The sequence below is a fragment of the Rattus norvegicus genome, chromosome 6 (assembly GCF_021556685.1).
Source record: "Rattus norvegicus strain SHRSP/BbbUtx chromosome 6, alternate assembly SHRSP_T2T, whole genome shotgun sequence".
NCBI classification, from domain to species: domain Eukaryota; kingdom Metazoa; phylum Chordata; class Mammalia; order Rodentia; family Muridae; genus Rattus; species Rattus norvegicus.
Genome location: NC_141539.1, coordinates 6,227,077 through 6,252,774, shown reverse-complemented (window position 1 = coordinate 6,252,774; position 25,698 = coordinate 6,227,077). Strand labels below are relative to the sequence as shown.

Genomic DNA, 25,698 nt, shown 5'->3' with positions numbered 1-25,698 from the left:
TCATTCTCTTGGGTCCCTTGTCCTCTCATGTCTCTCCCATACCTGATCCTGACCTGTTCTCTTCCCATTCCACTCTCACACATATCTCTCCTTCCCTCTGCCTTCCATGGTTATTTATTTCCCTTTGCTAAGTGGGATTGAAGCATCCTTACTTAGGCTTAAACCTTTCCTTATGGTTTAACTTTTAGTGTCATGGATATTCTGTATATTTTGTGTAGTGTCACTGATTAATGAATGTATACTATGTCCTTTGGAGTCTGGGTTAGCTCACTCAGAATATTTTCTAGATCCATGCAATTGCCTGCAAATTTCACGATGTCCTTTGTTTTAGTAGCTGAATAGTATTCCGTTGTATAAATAAACCATATTTTCTGTATCCATTCTTTGGTTGAAGAACATCAGGGTTGCTTATTACAAATAAGGCTGCTATTAACATAGTGGCGCTTGCGTCTTTGTGGTACTGTGGAGCATCTTTTGGCTGTATGCCCAGGACCAGTATATCAGCGTCTTCAGGTACAACTATTTCCTGTTTGCTGAGGAACAGCTAGATTGATTTCCAGAGTGGTGGTAGTTTGCCATCCCACCAGCAATGGAGGAGCATTCCCGTTTCTCTACAATCTCACCAGCAAGTTCTGTAGTTCTGTTTCTCTTTTGAGAATAGTTTAAGAAGTTTTGGTATTAGCTCTTATTTGAAAGTCTGGTAGAATTATGCACTGAATTATGCATCGTGCCCTAGTCTTTTTGTTACTGTTATTGTTGTTGGTTGTTTTTAATGAATTCTTCTAGTTCCTTAGGGGTTATGGGACTGATTAGTTTATCTGATCTTGATTTAACTTTGGTATGTGGTATCTGTCTAGAAAATCATTCATTTCATATAGATTTTCAAGCTTCGTCAAGTTAGTCTTTTGTAGTAAAACCTGATGATTTTTTTTAATTTCTTCAATTTCCATTATGTCTCTCTTTTCATTTCTGATTTTGTTAATTTGCATACTATTTCTGAGACTTTTAGTTAGTTTAGGTTTATGTGTCTTGTTGATTTTCTCAAAGAATTCATCTTGAAGCCCAGAAACTCAGCAAGAAGCCAGCAGCAAAAAAGTGAGTCTGCCATCTTCCTTCAGGTGGCTTTTCTTAGTTCCCATTTTAATTTGTCATAAAATATCACAGCATACTATCATTTTCTTGCTTAGGAAAGGGCCACTGTTAAAAAAAAAAAAAAGAAAAAAGAAAAAAAACAAAACAAAACAAAACAAAACCACACTAAAGCAGTATGTTTCAGGTCCATATTAAGAAAACTCTAAATTCCAATGTGAAGACTAATCTTGGTTATAGGGAGTACATTTCATTTTTCCCAGGCAGATATTTGCCATAAACTGGTATGCCTAGACACTGTGTACACACATTTTTGTCCCATTAGAATAAGCAGGTCTGAGACATGGATCGTGATATGTTCCCATCAAGTGGTTTCGTGATTAGAGCACAAAATTACTTATGAACTATATTTTGACAATCTATTGCAATGAAATCTACATAGAAAAACAAGATGTATGGTGTTGAAGATAATCTGTTGCAGGCTTGACTAGAAATCACCTTAGACTTGTAGCCCAGTCTCTAATCTCATTTCAAATCATATAACAAATATCTTTTAGACCTATATCCAGATTCCTAATGGCTCTAACATTGATAGACTGGGGCTTTTTAATTATTTTTTCAAATGATAGAATACTATTATTATTTCTCCTTATTCTCCTTTCTTGAAAACCTCCCACTTATTCCCTTGATTTCTTTTAAATTTTGCTTTTTTATTCATTAATTTTATTTACATTTGAAATGTCCCGTTCCTGGTCCCCCCACCAAGAATACCCCACCACATCCCTCTTCCCCTTTGCCTCTAAGAGGGTGCTCCTCCACCAACCTACCTACTCCCACCTTACCCTCTAGCATCCTGCTTCTTTGGGGGCATCAAGCCTCCACAGGAACAAGAACATACCCTCCCACTGAGGCTAGACAAGACAGCCATCTCTTACATATGTAGCAGGGACTGCAGACTGGCAATGTATACTCTTGGGTTGTTGGCTAAGACCCTGGGAGCTCTGAGGGGTCAAGTTAATTAATATTCTTGTTCTTCCTATGGGATTGCTATCCCTCTCTCCTCCTTCATTCCTTCCCCTAACTTTTTCATTGGGGTCCTAGTACTCAGTCATGTGGTTGGCAGAGAGTATCTGCATCGGTTTCAGTCAGAAGCTGGTAGACCCTCTCAGAGGACAACCCTGTCAGGTTCCTGTCTGCAAGCATATCATTTCATCATCAACACTGTCATGGTTTGGTGTCTATGGATGGGATAGATCAGATGTTGAGGCAATCTCTGGATGTCCCTTCCTTCAGTCTCTGCTTGAATTTTTGTCCATGCATTTTCTTTAGATAGAAACAATTCCAAATCAAAAATTTTGATATGTGTTTTGGTATACATATATATAAACACACACACACACACACACACACACACACTCAGACATCTTTGTTCATCTATCTAATATTACTTGTGATTTCAGCCCTCATAATTTTGCATTAGATAGCCAGGCAGACTATGTTTTACATTGAAGAAGACTATTTTATATTGTGTTATATGATTCATTTGTTTACTTTTAATTTATTTGTTTTAAGTAACATATTTAAAATTGTATTATAGTCCAATATTCTAAAAGAAAACTCAGAAGCGAAAAAGAAACTTAATTTCAGCTCTGAACTGACACTGTAGTGTATAGTCATGTATATTTTCTCATGAGGGGGACATGCTGCTGCTGAAATAAACTTAACAATGGTTCTTCAAAATGCTGAACAAGAAAAGGATGAAAAGAGCTCCACTATGACATTTGAAAAAATAGAAAATTTTTAAATGAGAATAAAAGTGAGGGTGGCTATTAAAATGGATGTAATTATTGAAGCAACAGCCTATACATAGTTCAGGGAGCTCGTTCAACCAATGTATCTAGTATTTCATGATACAGTATGGAGTTAGACATCATCATGTTGTGAGAATTCCCACTACAGGACACAAGACCATGTCTTAGAGACATCACTAAGATTAATAACAGTGTAGGGCATATGAGAAGAAGGTTACATAAGCACAACAGGATGAATAACCCATTATAATAGGGGCATTTTATAATTGAAATCTGGTTTTGTAAAAGATCTTTATAAATTATACTATCCCATGTAATGATCTCAACTCCTGCTCAGATATGAAGGAAAAAACTTTTAAGAAACAGAGAACTTCTATGACGTCGCAGTTGGACAGGGGCTCTGTGCCCCACTAGGACCAAGTATGCACCACCCCACCAGTTAAAAAGGGAAGAAAACTGTTTGGAAGAGAACTCAGTTCCATTTGTCAGGATGGCATCCTGCCTGGAGCAATTCTGGTATGTGTCATATGGTGTTTCTCTGGCTATCCTAAGACAAAATCCTGCTTCTTAAATACCTGGCCCCTTCACTTCTATCACCATGTGGAGCAAGAATTGTGTCTCAAATCATTGGCTTTCCAGTAGGAAGATGAGAGAGGGCTATTCAGAAACCATCTATTGGAAAAGTTGGATTTAATCCCTTAACTATTTTGGAAAATCTGATATGAAGAAATGTTGCCTGATCTTTAAGGGATAATATTAGGGTGGGATGTGTACAACAAAAGATTGAGGCACAAAACCAGCTTGAGGTCATCTGTGTCCATGCCAGCATGTGCACTGCACCTGTGCACACCATTGGTCTGGTTCTCAAGGAGCAAATAGTAGACTGTGGTGTGTGAAGCCTGACAGGTATTTCTCTATCTTCTTCTCAGGACATGCTGTACCTACTAAAAAAGAAAGGGCCCACAACCACGGGTGTCTTTTTAGAACCTCCGAGTATAACTTTGTGCCAAACAGTAAAGGACAAATTGGATTCGGAAGAGGAGGTGTGTATAAACAAGCAATCAGTTAATGTAGTGGCGTGGATCTTTAAGGAAGGGAATGTCCTTCCATCATCCACCTCAGGACTCCTCAGAGTCTATGGGAATAGTTGTCTTCATTTTGTATTCCCTTGAGTGACAGTAGATATGTATGAGAGAAATCTTATATGCTCAAAGTCTCCTCTGTTAGTGGATGATGTTTCAGAAATTGTTTAAAGCAATGTGATTGTTGAACTATCAAAAGTGAACCGTCCCCTCATTTCTAGGAGACCAAATCTCAAACCAAATGTCCCTATCCTCTGGTGTACAATTTTTCTGACTGTCTCAACCTATGCTCAGAGCCAACAGTTCAGGAGTTATTATGTATATATATAAACTGGGGCTCAGAGTCACAGGATAGTTTGTTCTTTGTACCTGTGGTTTTCAGTAATAGTCTCCATCCATTTCAAAGAGAACCTTTTTTGATGGGTAAGGGTATATTATCTGTGAACATTAAGTTAAATATTTATAATAGAGTTAGGAGGTACACTTGTTTAGTGAAATAGGGGCAGGGCATTCTCTAAGAACCATGACCACGTGTGCCTCCATGCTTCCAGTACCAGACGTGGCTTTCTGCTCCTGAGAAATCCGATAATAACTTCCTATGGTTGTCTTTATTGTGGTTATCATAATTGTATGTTTCTATCATTTAAAAATAGTATTCGAACTGGAGTATTGATTGCTTATATGTGCTAGTTTGCTCAGCTGTCTACTAGAGGCATGCTGAGCTAAGGAAAGATTTTTCTATAGTCCAAGTAAATCTGAAAATTTAGAAAATTTTCATCTGAAAATAGATGAAACTTACTGGGCCCAAATATCATGGAACATTCTAACTAGGGGAAATTTGGGGAACTGTGAAGAAAGTTGGAACTAAACTGAAATTTACAGGCGAATGTACTTTGAATAATTTCCATGTTTAATTTTTTTCCACAAAAATATTTTTCCTCTCTTTATAAGGACTTCCTCCAAAACATCCAGGGAAGTCTAATGACTTCAAAACTATATGATGAGTGGATTGGTGTACCCGACAAGGTCAATGATGAAGAGAAATTAGCCGCAGTGCAGAGGTAATTGTTGGCAAACTGTGAACAACAGCAACAAAATAGAAGTAACATTTGCTTACACACATTAGAGATTATATATCACAGAAACATTTACTAAGAACACTGACAGACAGCAAAAGGATTCAATTGTTCACAAACATGGAAGACACTTTCTAAAGAGTATGAGTTACAGTGGGAATCACAGTAGCCCAGGCTTATAATCTTACTTCATATTCCAATTAGATTTGTCTCTTTTCTGAATTGGGTAAATATTTCAAGCAATAATTTGAGTACAAATTCTTTCATTTTATTTACAGTGCATCCTGCATACGATACGATTACTCTGTTCCCTTTCTTCATATTTACAAATTGAGTATACTTGTTTTAAAATAACTGTCTCTGTGTTCAGTCTTTTAGATAAAATGCCACCTGAAAATGTGGCTCTTCTGAGGCAACTTTTTTTTATATTATATGAAATTAAAAATAACTCTCCTTCTAATGAAATGTCTTCTTACCACCTATCTGTTGGGTTAGCCCCATGTCTCTTATTCATGCCCAGCTCCTGCAATAATGGAGTGACATGATATTGGCAAAAAGGTAATTAGATAAGAACTTTATGCCTAACATTAATAAGCCTTTACAATGAGACAGGAAAACAGGATTACCCTGAGAATCTTGGTTATTTTGTTGTTGTTGTTGTTGATTGTTTTGGTTTTTGTTTTGTTTCATTTTGTAAAGTAAGTACAGCTTTGAAAGGTGTTCTTTTGGAGGGAAGGAATCATTGGTGCATTTTCAGTAAAATATAAATGGGTATTTGAGCTCAGTGACTCAGTCATTTGTCTTTGTCATTTAGAATATCCTTAGACTAAGCCAGTGAGAACAAATGCTGTGAAATGATACAAAAAAAAAAAAAAATCCTAGGTACTGGGTTCAGCAATCAAGACTTAATTCTGACATATTCAGTGTAGAATGTGTGAAATTCTACTTGTTTTCAAGGTGGTTTCCCCAACAAAAAAAGGCAATGCAATTTGGATTTTTTTTATCAGATATGGTCCTTAAGAATTCCTGATTAATGTGAGTAAAATACCATTGGCTTCAGGATGCTGGTTATGATTGGTTTAGAGAAATTATTGTGTATACTTTTCTATGTTAGCCATCTTTCAAGTACTATAATAAACTACCAAAACTTACGCAGTACAGTGATCAAATGGTTATTTTGACTCTAAGTATTTGAGTTTCTGATCCATTATTAATTGACCAATTGTCCTTGGACCTGTAAGGAGCATACTGTAAAACAACTCAACTGAGAAACAATAATATTCCTCATATTGTGTAGAATCAAAGATCAGGAGAAGACAGGGTTCCAAAGTACCTGCCATTGAAGATACATAATTATCCCATTTCCTCCCAGTAGATCTTATTTCAAATACCTCCCAATATAATGAATCATAAAATCAAGATGTTAGCATTGCATCTGCACTGAGTCATCACTGTATTAAGGTTAAGTAATTAACTAAAGATATGTGAAGAAATGGCACCTACCGTGATATATTGATGCAACTGTTACCATTGCACTGCACTGAGACACATGAATTTCACTGCTCAGATGGGTTTGCCTATCTCTTACTTTTTAGACAGCCCATGGGAACTTTCAATAGGATGGTACCCACATTCAGAGGCCATCTTCCCTCCTTAGCTCTGCCTTTCTATAAGCATCCTTATAATCATGCTCACACATATATTATAAAATGTAACCAAAGCTATTTCAGTGTACAGTATGTATCAGATACTGACCATCACAATGTAAAAACTGGAAATCATTCTCTTATGTAACAGTGCACTGTGATGATCACACTTGAACATCTGATCTCACGATCTTTTAAATTTCTGACAAAAGCCTGCCCCTATTTCTAACAGCTAAATTTTTCTCAGAACTTTGAACGGCATATTTTTAGCCTCCAAGACTAAGAAGTAAAATGTGATTTTGCAACCATGTAAAATGACAGAGACCCTCTGTGTTTGCCCTGTTTTTTCATAGATTTCTCTAGTAGAATTTATGATCGAAAATTCTCCAAAAGTTTTTGGAGAGGACTTGGCTGCAGTGTGGCTTGGAACATCACTATATCATCCTCCTGGAGGAAAGTCCTCATGTTCCCAGAATAATGCAACAAATATTGGAAACATTAAGGAAACCGAACATGGACTCAGCAGCTGCCCCACTGGGAGGATATGTACTCCTGGCTATAACACACGGCCGAGAAGTCCAGCTGCTCTTCCCTATGAGGGCCTTCTAGGTACATAGTTGTTCTACTCCCAGAACTTAAAGTTAAATCATTGAGCACTGAAAATATGATTTATAACAAACACCAATGAAGGATTTACCATGTGAGGGAAAATTTCACCTGTGCATTATAGATATTATACTAGTGTTAGAATTTGCTTCCAAACTTTAGTACCTCTTTCCACTGGTCCTGAGTTTATGCTAGAGGTTAAACACAGAAATGAGATTAAGAAATTAAGATTATGTAAAGAAATGATACTTACAGTGATATATTGATTCTTAACATTTTTTCCATCTTTATTAACTTGAGTATTTCTTGTTTACATTTCGATTGTTATTCCCCCCCACCCCTCCCACTCCCCTTCTGTAAGGGTGTTCCCCTCTCTATCCTCCACCCATTACCACCCTCCCCCCTAACAAACACGTTTACTGGGGATTCAGTTTTGGCAGGACCAAGGGCTTTCCCTTCCACTGGTGCTCTTACTAGGCTATTCATTGCTACCTACGAGGTTGGAGCCCAGGGTCAGTCCATGTATAATCTTTGGGTAGTGGCTTACTCCCTGGAAGCTCTGGCTGCTTGGTATTGTTGTACATATGGGGTCTCGAGCCCCTTCAAGCTGTTTCAGTCCTTTCTCTGATTCCTTCAATGGGGGTCCCATTCTCAGTTCAGTGGTTTGCTGCTGGCATTCGCCTATGTATTTGCTGTATTCTGGCTGTGTCTCTCAGGAGAGACCTACTTCCAGTTCTTGTCAGCCTGCACTCCTTTTCTTCATCCATCTTATCTAATTGGGTGGCTGCATATGAATGGGCCACATGTGGGGCAGGCTCTGAATGGGTTTCCTTCTGCCTCTGTTCTAAACTTTGCCTCCCGATTCCCTCCCAAGGGTATTCTTGTTCCCCTTTTAAAGAAGGAGTGAAGCGGTCACATTTTGGTCATCCTTCTTGAGTTTCATGTGTTCTGTGCATCTAGGGTAATTCAAGCATTTGGGCTAATAGCCACTTATCAATGAGTGCACATCATGTGTGTTTTTCTGCAATTGGGTTACCTCACACAGGATGATATTTTCCAATTCCATCCATTTGCCTATGAATTTCATAAAGTCATTGTTTTTGATAGCTGAGTAATATTCCATTGTGTAGATGTACCACATTTTCTGTATCCATTCCTCTGCTGAAAGGCATCTGGGTTCTTTCCAGCTTCTGGCTATTATATATAAGGCTGTTATGAACATAGTGGGGCACGTGTCTTTGTTATATGTAGGGGCATCTTTTGGGTATATGCCCAAGAGAGATATAGTTGGGTCCTCAGGTAGTTCAATGTCCAATTTCCTGAGGAACCTCCAGACTGATTTCCAGAATGGTTGTCGCCATCTGTTGTTGTAAAAATATAAAAATAATAAAAAGTATTGTTGGTCTTTTACCCCGCTGGGCCCACACCGCGGTGCCCAGATATCTGCTAGATTATCTTGGCGGAAACACAGCCCAGCCGCACACTTCCCTACACTCAAACCCTCACATAAAAGAACACACAATACAATAATCTTAGATCCAGTTGGTAAGATATAATTGCCCACTTAAACATACAAAGCCCGGTACTATCCATCCCTTGAGAACATTAATAACAACCTGTATATACACAGAGCAGAATCTTAACATCACCTGCCATCTTGTCCTGCCACTGCTTCTCAGCCCCTCTCCTCCACCCTGTCTCCTCCTCTCTCCCCTTGTCTCCTCCTCTTCCTTCAAACTTCTCTCCCGCCCATCCTTCCTTCTCCTCCAATGACAGGCCTCCTTCTATCCTGTACCTGCCTCACCTGTGACATCATCCTACAATTGTACTAGTCTGCAATCCCACCAATAATTGAGGAGTGTTCCTCTTTCTCCACATCTTCGACAGCATGTGCTGTCACCTGAGTTTTTGATCTTAGCCATTCTCACTGGTGTGAGGTGAAATCTCACTGTTATTTTGATTTGCATTTCCCTTATGACTAAAGTTGTTAAACATTTCTTTAGGTGTTTCTCAGCCATTCGGCATTCCTCAGCTCAGAATTCTTTGTTTAGCTCTGAATCCCTTTTTTTATAGGGTTATTTGTCTCCCTGCAGTCTACCTTTTTGAGTTCTTTGTATATTTTGGATATAAGGCCTCTATCTGTTGTAGGATTGGTAAAGATCTTTTCCCAATCTGTTGGTTGTCGGTTTGTCCTAACAACAGTATCCTTTGCCTAACAGAAGCTTTGCAGTTTTATGAGATCCCATTGGTCGATTCTGGATCTTAGAGCATAAGCCATTGGTGTTTTGTTCAGGAAATTTTCTCCAGTGCCCATGTGATTGAGATGCTTCCCCACTTTTTCTTCTATTAGTTTGAGAGTATCTGGTTTGATGTAGAGGTCCTTGATCCACTTGGACTTAAGCTTTGTACAGGGTGATAAGCATGGATCGATCTGCATTCTTCTACATGCCTGACCTCAAGTTGAACCACCACCATTTGCTGAAAATGCTATCTTTTTTCCATTTGATGGTTTTGGCTCCTTTTTCAAAAATCAAGTGACCATCGGTGTGTGGGTTCATTTCTGAGTCTTCAATTCTATTCCACTGATCTATCTGTCTGACTCTGTACCAATACCATACAGTTTTTATCACCATTGCTCTGTAATACTGCTTGAGTTCAGGAATATTGATCCCCCCCAGAAGTCCTATTATTTTTGAGGATAGTTTTAGCTATCCTGGGTTTTTTGTTATTCCAGATGAATTTGCAAATTGTTCTGTCTAACTCTCTGAAGAATTGGATTGGTATTTTGATGGGGATTGCATTGAATCTGTAGATCACTTTTGGTAAAATTGCCATTTTTACTATATTAATCCTGCCAATGCATGAGCATGGGAGATCTTTCCATCTTCTGAGGTCTTCTTCAATTTCTTTCTTCAGAGGCTTGAACTTCTTATCATACAGATTTTTACTTGCTTGGTTAAAGTCACACCAAGGTGTATTATATTATTCGGGACTATTATGAAGGGTGTCGTTTCCCTAATTTCTTTCTCGGCTTGTTTCTCTTTTGTGTAGAGGAAGGCTACTGATTAATTTGAGTTAATTTTATACCCAGACACTTTGCTGAAGTTGTTTATCAGGTTTAGTAGTTCTCTGGTGGAACTTTTGGGATCACTGAAAAATACTGCCTATCATCTGCAAATGGTGATATTTTGACTTCTTTTCCAACCTATATCCCTTTTGTCTCCATTTTTTGTCTCATTGTTCTGGATAGAACTTCAAGAACTATATTGAATAAGTAGGGAGAGAGTGGACAGCCTTGTCTAGTCCCTATTTTAGTGGGATTGCTTCAAATTTCTGTCCATTTAGTTGTTTATCAGCTTTAGCAGTTCTCTGGTGGAACTTTTGGAATCACTTAAGTATACAAACATATTGTCTGCAAATCGTGATATTTTGACTTCTTCCTTTCCAATCCGTATACCTTTGATCTTCTTTTGTTGTCTGATTGCTCTGGCTAGGATTTCGAGAACTATATTGAATAAGTAGGGAGAGAGTGGGCAGCCTTGTCTAGTCCCTGATTTTAGTGGGATTGCTTCAAATTTCTGTCCATTTAGTTTAATGTTAGCTACCGGTTTGCTGTATATGGCTTTTAGTATGTTTAGGTATGGGCCTTGAATTCCTAATCTTTCCAGGACTATTTTGATGAAGGGGTGTTGAATATTGTCAAATGCTTTCTTAACATCTAATGAAATGGTCATGTGGTTTTGTTCTTTCAGTTTGTTTATATAATGGATTACGTTGATGGTTTTCCGAATATTAAACCATCCCTGCATGCCTGGAATGAAGCCTACTTGATCATGGTGGATGATTGTTTTGATGTGCTCTTGGATTCGGTTTGTCAGAATTTTATTGAGTATTTTTGCTTCGATCCTCTTAAGGGAAATTCGTCCGAAGTTCTCTTTCTTTGTTGGGTCTTTGTGTAGTTTAAGTATAAGAGTAATTGTGGCTTCATAGAAGGAATTCGGTAGCAATCTTGTTTCTTTCAATTTTGTGGAATAGTTTGGATAGTATTGGTTTGAGGTCTTCTATGGAGGTCTGATAGAATTCTACACAGAACCTGCCTGGACCTGGGCTCTTTTTGGTTGGGAGACCTTTAATGACTGCTTTTATTTCTTTGGGAGTTATGGGGTTGTTTAAATGGTTTGTCTGTTCCTGATTTAACTTCGGTACTGGGTATTTGTCTAGGAAATTATCCATTTCCTGAAGATTTTGAAGTTTTATTGAATATAGGCTTTTGTAGTAGGATCTGATGATTTTTTTAATTTCCTTTGATTCGATAGTTATGTCTCCCTTTTCATTTCTGATTTTGTTAATTTGGACACACTCTCTGTTTCCTCTCGTTACTCTTCTAAGGGTTTATCTATCTTGTTGATTTTCTCAAAGGACCAACTTTTGGTTCTGTTGATTCTTTCTATGGTCCTTTTTGTTTCTACTTGGTTGATTTCAGCACTGAGTTTGATTATTTCCTGCCTTCTATTCCTCCTGGGTGTATTTGCTTCTTTTTGTTCTAGAGCTTTTAGGTGTGCTGTCAAGTTGCTGATATATGCTCTCTCCTGTTTCTTTCTGCAGACATTCAGAGCTATGAGTTTTCCTCTTAGCACAGCTTTCATTGTGTCCCATAAGTTTGTGTATGTTGTACCTTCATTTTCATTGAATTCTAAGAAGTCTTTAGTTTCTTTCTTTATTTCTTCCTTGACAAGGTCATCATTGCGTAGAGCATTGTTCAACTTCCATGTATATGTGGGCATTCTTCCCTTATTGTTATTGAAGACCAGCTTTAGCCCGTGGTGGTCTGATAGGACGTATAGGATTATTTCTAACTTTCTGTATCTGTTGACGCCTTTTTTATGACCAATTATGTGGTCAATTTTGGAAAAGGTACCATGAGGTGGTGAGAAGAAGGTTTATCTTTTTGTTTTAGGATAGAAAGAAATATAAATATCTTTTAAGTCAATTTGGTTCGTGACTTCTCTTAGTCTGTCTATGTCTCTGTTAAATTTCTGTTTCCATGATCTGTCCAGTGAGAGTTGGGTGTTGAAATCTCCCACTATTATTGTGTGAGGTGCAATGTGTGCTTTGAGCTTTAGTAAGGTTTCTTTTATGTATGTAGGTACCCTTGTATTTGGAGCATAAATATTTAGGATTGAGAGTTCATCTTGGTGGATTTTTCCTTTGATGAATATGAAGTGTCCTTCCTTATCTTTTTTGATGACATTTAGTTGAAAATCGATTTTGTTCGATATTAGAATGGCTACTCCAGCTTGCTCCTTCAGACCATTTGCTTGGAAAGTCGTTTTCAAGCCTTTCACTCTGAGGTAGTGTCTGTCTTTGTCTCTGAGGTGTGTTTCCTGTAGGCAGCAGAATGCAGGGTCCTCATTGAGTATTCAGTTTGTTAATCTATGCCTTTTTATTGAGACCATTGATATCGAGAGATATGAACGAATAGTGATTATTGCTTCCAGTTATTTTCATATTTGGATGTGAGATTATTTTTGTGTCCTTTTCTTTTCTTTGTTTTGTTGCCAAGATGATTAGTTTCTTGCTTTTTCTAGGGTTTAGCTTGCCTCCTTATGTTGGGCTTTACCATTTATTATCCTTTGTAGTGCTGGATTTGTAGAAAGATATTGGGTAAGTTTGGTTTTGTCATGGAATATCTTGGTTTCTCCATCTATGTTAATTGAGAGTTTTGCTGGATACAGTACCCTGGGCTGGCATTTGTGTTCTGTTAGGTCTGTATGACATCAGTCCAGGATCTTCTGGCTTTCATAGTGTCTGGTGAGAAGTCTGGTGTGATTCTGATAGGTCTGCCTTTATATGTTACTTGGCCTTTTTCCCTTAATGCTTTTAATATTCTTTCTTTGTTTTGTGCATTTGGTGTTTTACTATTATGTGACGGGAGGAGTTTCTTTTCTGGTCCAATCTATTTGGAGTTCTGTAGTCTTCTTGTATGTTTATGGGCATCTCTTTCTTTAGGTTAGGGAAGTTTTTTTCTATGATTTTTTTGAAGATATTTACTGATCCTTTGAGCTGGGAGTCTTCACTCTCCTCTATACCTATTATCCTTAGGTTTGATCTTCTCATTGAGTCCTGGTTTTCCTGTATGTTTGAACCAGTAGCTTTTTCCATTTTACATTATATTTGACCATTGTGTCGATGATTTCTATGGAATCTTATGCTCCTGAGGTTCTCTCTTCTAACTCTTGTATTCTGTTGGTGATGCTTGTATCTGCAGCTCTTTGTCTCTTCCTTTGGTTTTCTATATCCAGGGTTGTTTCCCTTTGTGCTTTCTTTTTTTTTTTTTTTTTATTAACTTGAGTATTTCTTATATACATTTCGAGTGTTATTCCCTTTCCCGGTTTCCGGGCAAACATCCCCCTCCCCCCTCCCCTTCCTTATGGGTGTTCCCTTCCCAACCCTCCCCCCATTGCCGCCCTCCCCCCATAGACTAGTTCACTGGGGGTTCAGTCTTAGCTGGACCCAGGGCTTCCCCTTCCACTGGTGCTCTTACTAGGATATTCATTGCTACCTATGAGGTCAGAGTCCAGGGTCAGTCCATGTATAGTCTTTAGGTCGTGGCTTAGTCCCTGGAAGCTCTGGTTGCTTGGCATTGTTGTACATATGGGGCCTCGAGCCCCTTCAAGCTCTTCCAGTTCTTTCTCTGATTCCTTCAACGGGGGTCCTATTCTCAGTTCAGTGGTTTGCTGCTGGCATTCGCCTCTGTATTTGCTGTATTCTGGCTGTGTCTCTCAGGAGCGATCTACATCCGGCTCCTGTCAGTCTGCACTTCTTTGCTTCATCCATCTTGTCTAATTGGGTGGCTGTATATGTATGGGCCACATGTGGGGCAGGCTCTGAATGGGTGTTCCTTCAGTCTCTGTTTTAATCTTTGCCTCTCCCTTCCCTGCCAAGGGTATTCTTTTTCCTCATTTAAAGAAGGAGTGAAGCATTCACATTTTGATCATCCGTCTTTGTGCTTTCTTTATTGCTTCTCTTTTCATTTTCAATTCCTTCACCTGTTTGATTGTGTTTTCCTGGAATTCTTTCAGGGATTTTTGTGATTCCTCTCTATAGGCTTCCACTTGTTTATTTGTTTTCCTGCGTTTCTCTAAGGGAGTTCTTCATGTCTTTCTTGAAGTCCTCCAGCATCATGATCAAATATGATTTTGAAACTAGATCTTGCTTTTCTGGTGTGTTTGGATATTCAGTGTTTGCTTTGGTGGGAGAATTGGTCTCCGATGATGCCATGTAATCTTAGTTTCTGTTGGCTTGGGTTCCTGCGCTTGCCTCTCGCCATCTGGTTGTCTCTGGTGTTACCTTGTTCTGCTATTTCTGACAATGGCTATACTGTCCTATAGGACTGTGTGTCAGGGGTGCTGTATACCTGTTTTCCTGTTTTCTTTCAGCCAGTTATAGGAACAGAGTGTTCTGCTTTCAGGTGTATAGTCTTTCCTTTCTACTGGTCTTCAGCTGTTCCTGTGGGTCTGTATCCTGAGTCCACCTGGCAGGTCGCTTGGAGCAGAGAAGTTGGTTTTACCTGTGGTCCAGCGGCTCAAGTTGTTGGCTGGGGGCTGCTGTTGTGAGGGCGGCAACCAGCAGGGCCTGCGCTGCCTTTTCCTGGCCCCCCTTGCACCAGGATCCCAGATGGTGTTAGGTGTTTTCCTCTGGAGTCAAAAATGTGGGCAGAGTGTAGTGTCTTCTGGTTTCCCAGGCATGTCTGCCCCTCTGAAGGTTTAGCTCTCCCTCCCATGGGATTTTGGTGCAGAGAATTGTTGATCTGGTCTCTTCAGGTCCGGGCTGTGTCTGGAGTGCAGGGATCCTGCTGCTCGAGTGCTGATTCTTAACATTCTCAACATAGACTCTTTTATTTTTCTCCATTATATTAACCTGGTTATTTCTTATTTACATTTCGATCTTTATTCCCTTTCCTGGTTTCCAGGCCAGCATTCCCCTAACCCCTCTGCCTTACCTTCTCTATGGGTGCTCCCTCCTCATCCTCCCCCCATTACCACCCTCCCCCCAACAATCAAGTTTACTGGGATTCATTCTTGGCAGGAACAAGGGCTTCCCCTTCCACTGGTGCTCTTACTAGGCTATTCATTGCTACCTGTGCAGTTGGAGCCCAGGGTCAGTCCATGTATAGTCTTTGTGTAGTGGCTTAGTCCCTGGAAGCTCTGTTTGGTTGGCATTGTTGTTCCTATGGGGTCCCCTTCAAGCTCTTTCAGTCCTTCCTCTGATCCTTCAACGATGGGGATCTCGTTCTCAGTTCATTGGTTTGCTGCTGGCATTCACCTATGTATTTGCCGTATTCTGGCTGTGTCTCTCAGGAGAGATCTACATCCAGTTCCTTTTAGCCTGCACTTCTTTTCTTCATCCATCTTATCTAATTGGGTGGCTGCATATGAATGGGCCACATGTGGGACAGGCTCTGAATGGATGTTCCTTCTGCCTCTCTTCTACACTTTGCCTCCCTATTCCCTCCTAAGGGTATTCCTGTTCCTCTTTTAAAGAAGGAGTGAAGCATTTACATTTTGGTCATCCTTCTTGATTTTCATGTGTTCTGTGCATCTAGGGTAATTCAAGCATTTGAGCTAATATCCACTTATCAAGGAGTGCATACCATGTGTGTTTTTCTGTGATTGGGTTACCTCACATAGGATGATATTTTCCAGTTCTATCCATTTGCCTATGAATTTCATAAAGTCATTGTTTTTGATAGCTGAGTAATATTCCATTGTGTAGATGTACCACATTTTCTGTATCCATTCTTCTGCTGAAAGGCATCTGGGTTCTTTCCAGCTTCTGCCTATTGTAAATAAGGCTGCTATGAACATAGTGGAACACATGTCTTTGTTATATGTAGGGGCATCTTTTGGGTATATGCCCAAGAGAGGTATAGCTGGGTCCTCAGGTAGTTCAATGTCCAATTTTCTGAGAAACCTCCAGACTGATTTCCAGAATGGTTGTACTAGTATGCAATCCCACCAACAGTGGAGGAGTGTTCTTCTTTCTCCACATCCTCACCAGCATTTGCTGTCACCTGAGTTTTTGTTCTTAGCCATTCTGACTAGTGTGAGGTCGAATCTCATAGATTCTTAAAGAAAATAGCAACTCAATAGCAAATTGGATTTTCTCTATGTAACAGCTCTGGCCGTCATGGAGCTTGATCAGTGAACCAAACTGAAATCAAATTTACATAGATCCCCTTGGCTCTGCTTCCTGAGATCTAGAAATAAAGGCATGTGCCAGCATCCTAGTCTCTTATGAAAATCTGAAAATATAGCATAATGAACCCATATGGTTGACATAGACACTACGATCTCAGATTTGAGCTCAAAGATCAGTGGAGAAAGCCAAGGAATGTAACAGATGTGCAATTAGGCAAATTGTGTTGTGAAGTACAGATACTGCTGGTACTTTACTCTTGTCCACGGCAGTCAGAAAGTCACACAAGGGGATGAAAAGATTGGTACTATATGACTGTTTGATTCTAATACCTTTAAGCATAGCTTTCAAGGCAAACACAATAACTTACTCTTTATACATGAAGAATGGGCCATATACAACTATATATCGAGTGCCTTATGAAGCAAGATCATTATAAATGTTATAATATTAATTAGTTATTTTCTGTGTGTTTGTGATATTGCATAAGGCATGCAGGTGGTAAAGGGAAAAAGATACGCATGCTAGGGCTAAATGAGGACTAAATGAGTTCAGCAATTACAGCAATGATTTCCTTTCTTTCTTAGATTCACAAAAACACGAAGGCATTGTATATACTAACCCAACGGTAATATCTATTAATCCACCACAAGCAAAACAGAAATGTTTGTTTGGGAAATCTCTTTCGGGTCTTTTAGAAGACAAAACGTTGCTTAATCCAAAACTTGTGAGTATCAGTTTGGGTTTCTACAGCACCTTCATTCTAAGGAATTATTTAATCAAACAGATTAATGTTTAGATAACCTATACATGAAGGTAAGATCATTTTAAAATAGAAATAATTTGCAGTGAAGTTTGAGTCATGTAACTGAAAGAAATCAAAAATACAGAATAAAAAGAAATAATATTCCCATGTTTTACCCTGATTGCATCAAAGATCCTAACCCACCAGCTTCTTGGAGGAAATGGGTCTAGGGAAGTACACCGCTGATAACCTGACTGTAAAGTCTTCCAGCTTCTTTATGACTCCATATTATTCTGGAGTCAATCCCTTAATATCATTGCCTCTGAGATTACTCAATCTTTTATAATTAATGATATCTATAGACTTTTACTGTACATTATCAATGAATTAGATGTATACATTATTTTTTTGCTATATAGTAACATCTTTTATCATAGTGGACTAGATTTAAATGCTGCCTAATATGGCTTAATCTATTTTAAACTAGTTTCTAAACTTCTTTGGAAATATATATTTACTGTCCACATCTATTTTAGCACTATAGCTGAGCTAGGAATTTATGCTATGTGTGATCAAATTTATCTTGTCAGACACATGAGCATTACTGCACATTTCTTAGGTATTTTAGAGCAGAGTTTTCTGGTAACCATGTTTTTTTTTTTTTTGTTTTGTTTTTTTGTTTTTTTTTTTTTATTAACTTGAGTATTTCTTATATACATTTCAAGTGTTATTCCCTTTCCCGGTTTCTGGGCAAACATCCCCCTCCCCCCTCCCCTTCCTTATGGGTGTTCCCCTCCCAACCCTCCCCCCATTGCCGCCCTCCCCCCATAGTCTAGTTCACTGGGGGTTCAGTCTTAGCAGGACCCAGGGCTTCCCCTTCCACTGGTGCTCTTACTAGGATATTCATTGCTACCTATGGGGTCAGAGTCCAGGGTCAGTCAATGTATAGTCTTTAGGTAGTGGCTTAGTCCCTGGAAGCTCTGGTTGCTTGGCATTGTTGTACTTTTGGGGTCTCGAGCCCCTTCAAGCTCTTCCAGTTCTTTCTCTGATTCCTTCAACGGGAGACCTATTCTCAGTTCAGTGATTTGCTGCTGGCATTCGCCTCTGTATTTGCTGTATTCTGGCTGTGTCTCTCAGGAGCGATCTACATCCGGCTCCTGTCGGTCTGCACTTCTTTGCTTCATCCCTCTTGTCTAATTAGGTGGCTGTATATGTATGGGCCACATGTGGGGCAGGCTCTGAATGGGTGTTCCTTCAGTCTCTGTTTTAATCTTTGCCTCTCCCTTCCCTGCCAAGGGTATTCTTTTTCCTCATTTAAAGAAGGAGTGAAGCATTCACATTTTGATCATCTGTCTTGAGTTTCGTTTGTTCTAGGGATCTAGGGTAATTCAAGCATTTGGGCTAATAGCCACTTATCAATGAGTGCATACCATGTATGTCTTTCTGTGAATGGGTTAGCTCACTCAGGATGATATTTTCCAGTTCCAACCATTTGCCTACGAATTTCATAAACTCGTTGTTTTTGATAGCTGAGTAATATTCCATTGTGTAGATGTACCACATTTTCTGTATCCATTCCTCTGTTGAAGGGCATCTGGGTTCTTTCCAGTTTCTGGCTATTATAAATAAGGCTGCGATGAACATAGTGGAGCACGTGTCTCTTTTGTATGTTGAGGAATCTTTTGGGTATATGCCCAAGAGAGGTATAGCTGGATCCTCAGGCAGTTCAATGTCCAATTTTCTGAGGAACCTCCAGACTGATTTCCAGAATGGTTTTACCAGTCTGCAACCCCACCAACAATGGAGGAGTGTTCCTCTTTCTCTGCATCCTCGCCAGCATCTGCTGTCACCTGAGTTTTTGATCTTAGCCATTCTCACTGGTGTGAGGTGAAATCTCAGGGTTGTTTTGATTTGCATTTCCCTTATGACTAAAGATGTTGAACATTTCTTTAGGTGTTTCTCAGCCATTCGGCATTCCTCAGCTGTGAATTGTTTGTTTAGCTCTGAGCCCCATTTTTTAATAGGGTTATTTGTCTCCCTGCGGTCTAACTTCTTGAGTTCTTTGTATATTTTGGATATAAGGCCTCTATCTGTTGTAGGATTGGTAAAGATCTTTTCCCAATCTGTTGGTTGCCGTTTTGTCCTAACCACAGTGTCCTTTGCCTTACAGAAGCTTTGCAGTTTTATGAGATCCCATTTGTCGATTCTTGATCTTAGAGCATAAGCCATTGGTGTTTTGTTCAGGAAATTTTTTCCAGTGCCCATGTGTTCCAGATGCTTCCCTAGTTTTTCTTCTATTAGTTTGAGTGTGTCTGGTTTGATGTGGAGGTCCTTGATCCACTTGGACTTAAGCTTTGTACAGGGTGATAAGGATGGATCGATCTGCATTCTTCTACATGTTGCCCTCCAGTTGAACCAGCACCATTTGCTGAAAATGCTATCTTTTTTCCATTGGATGGTTTTGGCTCCTTTGTCAAAAATCAAGTGACCATAGGTGTGTGGGTTCATTTCTGGGTCTTCAATTCTATTCCATTGGTCTATCTGTCTGTCTCTGTACCAATACCATGCAGTTGTTATCACTATTGCTCTGTAATACTGCTTGAGTTCAGGGATAGTGATTCCCCCTGAAGTCCTTTTATTGTTGAGGATAGCTTTAGCTATCCTGGGTAACCATGTTTTTAATCATGTAATCAATTGAAAATAGAGAAAATATCGAATAAATCTGTGTATGGTAGTCATTTTTACAGAATAAAATTATGGAAGAATAATTGACAAATACTTCGGTTCTTAAATGTGACAGCATCTTTAGACATAGTTAAAAATAAGAAGTTACAGAAAGGGTTGGGGATTTAGCTCAGTGGTAGAGCACTTGCCTAGGAAGTGCAAGGCCCTGGGTTCGGTCCCCAGCTCCAAAAAAAAGAAAAAAGAAAAAGAAAAAAAAAAAAAAGAAGTCACAGAAAAGGAAATTAAAGTCTTAGAAGTATAGTGAAATAATATTTATTAAAATAAAAACAGGATACATAATAGAGGCCAGGACAGACAGGAAGTAAAATACTGATTTGATCTCTAGAAGGGAAATATCCCAATATTTACTTAGAGTGCCATGCTTGAGAAAGATATTCATAGAAGGAATCAGAAAGTAATAAAGGACCATTCACCAAAATGCTTTGGGGAACAGAAGTCCAAACAAAACCATGATGTTACAAATGGGGGGAAAATGGATTAGGGAAGAAAATGTATTTGGAAGCTAAAACAGAAAAAAGTTCAATGACTACTTTATTCCTCTCAGTTATAGCTGTGCAGCCAAAACTGTCCTTGCTCAGGTTCACAATAAAAGACATATTTGTGCTTCAGGTGTGGATTTCTAATGCTACAAGCTTATCCTTATCCCACACAGGATATGTTATCCATAATTGCAGAGAAAGGACAAGAATCAGATCACATATTCGAAATTCTACCTAAAGAATCACAGTGGTCCCTGAGGTGTAGGCTTGACAGTGACAACACATTGAATGGAATGAAGAATACGTGCTTATAACAGCATCTTTCTTAAAGATGAGGAAGGTTTTTACATCATCAACATTAACATCCCTCTAGAGATGCATATGTCCTTTCTGTCCTTGAGATTACATGAGGATGTCTGTTTCCTGGAGCTATGGACACATGACGTCTTGATAAGAGGCATAGCATTTAAAAGTCTGACAACCTCAAAGATCCATCACAAAGACACTGGTGAACAACCTCTGTTGGAAGTTAACATCCTCATAGATCAGATGGGCTTTAGTCTGGCGTTACAAAAGTTCCTACTGATTTCACCTCTGACCATACCATGTGAAGTAATAGTGGAACAAGTTACAATAGTGGTAAAAGTGTGTTTCACAAAACACATGTTTCAATAACACTTACCAAAAAATGTCCTTCAGAAATAACAGCTCAGAATGGCAGAGTTTTCTGGTAACCACTAGTTAACTAGAAAACTAGTTTTCTAGTCCACCACTGATCAAGAATTGGTGTAAACAGGCGAAGGCTGGGCGGGGTGGGAATGGGGTTCCTGCGGCCGGCCAGGGGGACAGCGCAGGAGGCAGCGGCTGCAGCAGAGCAGACTGTCGCTGGGCTGCAGGCACTGGTGGAACGGATAGGTAACAGAAGACCACTTCCCTTCCTCCTCAGGGCTTCAGCATAACCGAGTCCTTCCTGCCCCCCACCAGCAGCCCTAGTGAACACCGCCGGGCCGAGCCTGGCAGCGGGCTGACCCGGACTCCCAGCTCCGAGGAGATCAGCCCTACAAAATTTCCTGGATTGTACCGAATGGATGAGCCTTTGCCTCCCCATGACATCCTCCACGAGCCTCCTGATATCGTGTCAGATGATGAGAAAGACCATGGAAAGAAAAAGGGAAAATTTAAGAAAAAGGAGAAAAGGACTGAAGGCTACGCTGCCTTCCAGGAAGACAGCTCTGGAGATGAAGCTGAAAGTCCTTCCAAGATGAAGAGGTCCAAGGGAATCCATGTGTTCAAAAAGCCCAGCTTCTCTAAAAAGAAGGAAAAGGATTTTAAAATCAAAGAAAAGCCCAAAGAGGAAAAGCCCAAAGAGGAAAAGCACAAATAGGAAAAGCATAAAGAAAAGAAATGTAAAGACTTGACGGCCGCCGATGTTGTTAAACAGTGGAAGGAGAAGAAGAAAAAGAAGAAGCCAACTCAGGAGTCAGAGGTGCCTCAGACGGACGCCCCGAGTCTCGGACCCATTTTCGGCGCTCCCTTGGCTGACGCAGTAGAGAGGACCATGATGTACGACGGCATCCGGCTGCCAGCTGTCTTCCGAGAGTGCGTGGACTACATGGAGCAGCACGGCATGAAGTGTGAAGGCATGTACCGAGGGTCAGGAGTCAAATCAAAGGTAGATGAGCAGCCTGTGATCGAGAGGAGTCTCCAAACCTGGAAGAATATGAACCTAACACTGTAGCCAGCTTGCTGAAGCAGTATTTGCGAGACCTTCCAGAGAATTTGCTTACCAGAGAGCTTATGCCCCGATTTGAAGAGGCTTGTCAGCAGAGGACCACAGAGATGGAGAAAGTGCAGGAGTTCCAGCGCTTGCTCAGGGAACTGCCGGAGTATAACCATCTTCTGCTTTCCTGGCTCATTGTGCACATGGACCACATCATTGCGAAGGAGATAGAAACCAAGATGAACATCCAGAACATCTCTCTAGTGCTGAGCCCAACTGTCCAGATCAGCAACCGGGTCCTGTATGTGCTTTTCACACACGTGCAAGAGCTCTTTAGCACCGTGGTCCTGAAGCAAGTAACAAGACCTCTGCGTTGGTCCAACACGGCCACAATGCCTACACTGCCAGAGACCCAAGCAGGCATCAAGGAAGAGATCAGGAGACAGGAGTTCCTTTTGAACTGTTTACATCGAGATCTGCAGCGCGGGATATAGGACTCATCTAAAGAAGAAAGATTATGGGAAGTACAGAGGATTCTGACTGCCCTCAAGAGAAAGCTGAGGGAAGCTAAAAGACAAGAGTGTGAGACCAAGATTTCCCAGGAGATAGCCAGCCTATTGAAAGAGGATGTTTCCAAAGAAGAAACGAAGGAAATTGAGGAGGTCATAAATATCCTCCTTGCCCAGGAGAATGAGATCCTGACTGAGCAGGAGGAGCTCCTGGTCATGGAGCAGTTTCTGCGTAGTCAGATCGCCTCGGAGAAAGAAGAGGTCCACCGCCTCCGAGCTGAGATTGCGGAGATCCAGAGTCACCAGCATGGCCGCAGCGAGACAGAGGAGCACTCTTCTGACAGCGAATGCGAGAGCAAGGATGAGGAGGAGCTGCAGATCATTCTAGAAGAAGACTTACAGAGGCAGAATGAAGAGTTAGAAATAAAGAACAATCACTTGAACCAAGCAGTTGGTGAAGAGCGGGAGGCCATCGTTGAGCTCCGAGTGCAGCTCCGGTTGCTCCAGATGCAGCGAGCCAAGTCTGAGCAGCAGCTCCAGGAGGAGGAGCCCGAGAGGCAAGGGGACACAGGCCCACTGCCTTGTGAAGGTGTCCTTGAGGTGATAGCAGCCAAGGAGCAGGTGAAGCCCTCGCCCAGCAAAGACCCGAAGGAGACGCATCTGAACTGCCCCGGCCTTGTGCATCATACTGTAAGCAAGAGTCCACTGCCTGTCCTGCCTGGCAGCGTTCCGTAAAGGCTCTCAGAGATGCTCACTCTTGCACACGTCTGACTCCGCGTCAGGCTCAGGTCCTGGGAGAGTGAAGGGGTGGACACTCGGTGGTGGGGGGCTTGCAGGGAACACAGGCATTTCCAGATAGTGTCAGCTTATTTGAAAATTAATTTTCTTTGATAAAAATAACTATTTTAACTCTTGAGTGGCTTATTTTTAAACCAAAAAACTTGTTGTTGTTGTTGTTGTTCTTTAAATCACAGTAGAATCAGGATCTCTTTCTTATCAAAGGGTGGGAACCAAACCAGGTCACTTCTGCGCCTGCCTTGTGGACGCTCGTGGTCTTACCAGCCCTGCAGGGTCCCTGGCCACTCTTGCTTGTGCCTTCCACACCTTTTGGTGCAGATTGTTCAGTGGGGATCTGCCTCATATTCTCTGACTGGCCAAAAAGGCTCACGCTGGGGTTCCTTGTTCCTGCCCTGTGTGTACCACTTTTCTTTTCCAGCTCCGAGTCTGTCAATGTGAGTCAGGACGGCCCAGTTTGGTTGCAGAGGGAGGTTACCATGCAGCCTGCCACCAGCCTGGGCAGGGCAGGCCACCCACTCACTGCCAGGGAGCAGCAAGGGCCTTTTCTCAGAGGTGGTCAGAGATGACCACCTTGACCCTGAGGTTGCACAGGACACTTCTCACACCAGAGTCCTTTTCCACACTGACCTTCCAGGAAAGTCACCTTCCACAGTGACTTCAGTTGCTAGCTTGGGCTGGGATACCCACACCTCTGCCAGGATAAGCCATGTAGATGCTCTCATGCACAACTTTCACCTGTCCATGTCATCTCAAGGGGCTGCTTAAGGACTCTGACAGAACTGAGCGGAAGGAAGGAAAGCATAACTGTAATTGACCGCACCTGGTGTTTGCCTCTAACCCAAGACAACTGCTCCCAGCGGTCTGGGAGGCCGGACTCTGAGGCAACAGGATTTCACTGTCAGATGAGTGGCCCCCAGGGAGGTCCCCTGTGGCTCTGAAGACAAATGCCACACTCTAAAGTGAGCAACAAAACCACAGGAGGGCTCTGTCTACTCCCCAGTTAGTATTTATTTCAGCACCTGTTTTGTGCGATTTTTCATTAGCCTCTACCTATTGCACTGTTGTGACTTGTTGGCCATTATTTGATTTTTGTACAGAAAAAAAAGCTTTGTTATAGAAATCAGCATATTTTTTTTTTAAATCTGGAGAGAAGATGTTATGGAGACTGGAAAGGTGGTCAGGTGTCAAATGAAAATGTACAAATGCCTTGCTGCACTCGTCAGATGTGCGACACTCATTCTATATTTGCTGGCAATATCGAAGAATTCTTTTTGTTTGTGTAAACTCTAATTTCTATCAAGGTATCATGGGTTTTTTAAATTTCATTACAAATGTCTCAATGTTGGTTAACTAATTTTTGCCAGGACCATTATTGATTAAGGAAATAAATTCAGCGGCCTTTGAGAAAAAAAAAAAATGGTGTTCCATGTTGGATATTGCCCTCCCTACAGTAGATACATGGAATTGTTTTCATTCCCAATCAAAAACACTAACCAGCAATTTCCCTTTTCTGAATATTCACACTGGTCCCTGAGGGATAAGATAGACACCGAACGATATATTAATTGGAATGAAGAACGCGTGCTTGTTATACCATCCCTGTTTTCTGGAACCATGGACTCATGATCTCTTGATAAGACACATGGCAGGTAAAAGTCTGACAAAGATTAGAATGTCACAAGATTCATCCCAAAGACACAGGTGAGCAGCTTCTGTTGGAAGGTAAAATAATCATATAACAGATCGGCTTTAGTTTGGTGTTATATATATTCCCACTGATTCACCTCGGGCCGTATATTGTAAAGCAATAGCAGGACAAGTAGTAATAGTGATAAAAGTGTGTTTTACAAAATTCATGTCTTAAATAATACTTACCAAAACTTACCCCTCACAAATAACAGTTCAAAATGGCTAGTCCACCACTGACCCACAATAGGCTGTCAATGTTTGATATTGCCCTCTGTCCAGTAGATAAACAAAATTGTTTTTCCTTCTTAATCAAAAAACAATCCAGCACTTTAACTTTTGCTGGATATTGACATTCTAATTCCATGTCAAGTAGTCAAAAATTAACCTAAGCTACATTTAACCTGTCTACCACTCTTAATTTGCCAGGGAGCTGCAGTGAGTCTAGAGCAAATATCATTGTTTTATTTCTGTTTGGGCCTTGATCTGAATTCACCTCTCAGAAGAC

The 25,698-nt window shown here is 40.6% G+C and overlaps 1 protein-coding gene across 1 annotated transcript in view; it reads left to right on the top strand.

Moving 5' to 3' along the window:
- The window catches only part of Ralbp1l2 (ralA binding protein 1 like 2), a 60,157-nt gene extending 36,542 nt beyond the window's left edge, over window positions 1-23,615 (top strand). The window contains 10 exon segments of the mRNA XM_087554912.1: window positions 1,048-1,095; window positions 3,238-3,416; window positions 3,830-3,943; window positions 4,934-5,043; window positions 5,429-5,599; window positions 5,601-5,616; window positions 7,058-7,313; window positions 17,096-17,235; window positions 21,424-22,156; window positions 22,159-23,615. Coding sequence (XP_087411038.1) covers window positions 1,048-1,095; window positions 3,238-3,416; window positions 3,830-3,943; window positions 4,934-5,043; window positions 5,429-5,599; window positions 5,601-5,616; window positions 7,058-7,313; window positions 17,096-17,235; window positions 21,424-22,156; window positions 22,159-23,441 — 3,050 coding nt within the window. The 3' untranslated portion in view covers window positions 23,442-23,615.
- Window positions 23,616-25,698: the final 2,083 nt, after the last annotated feature.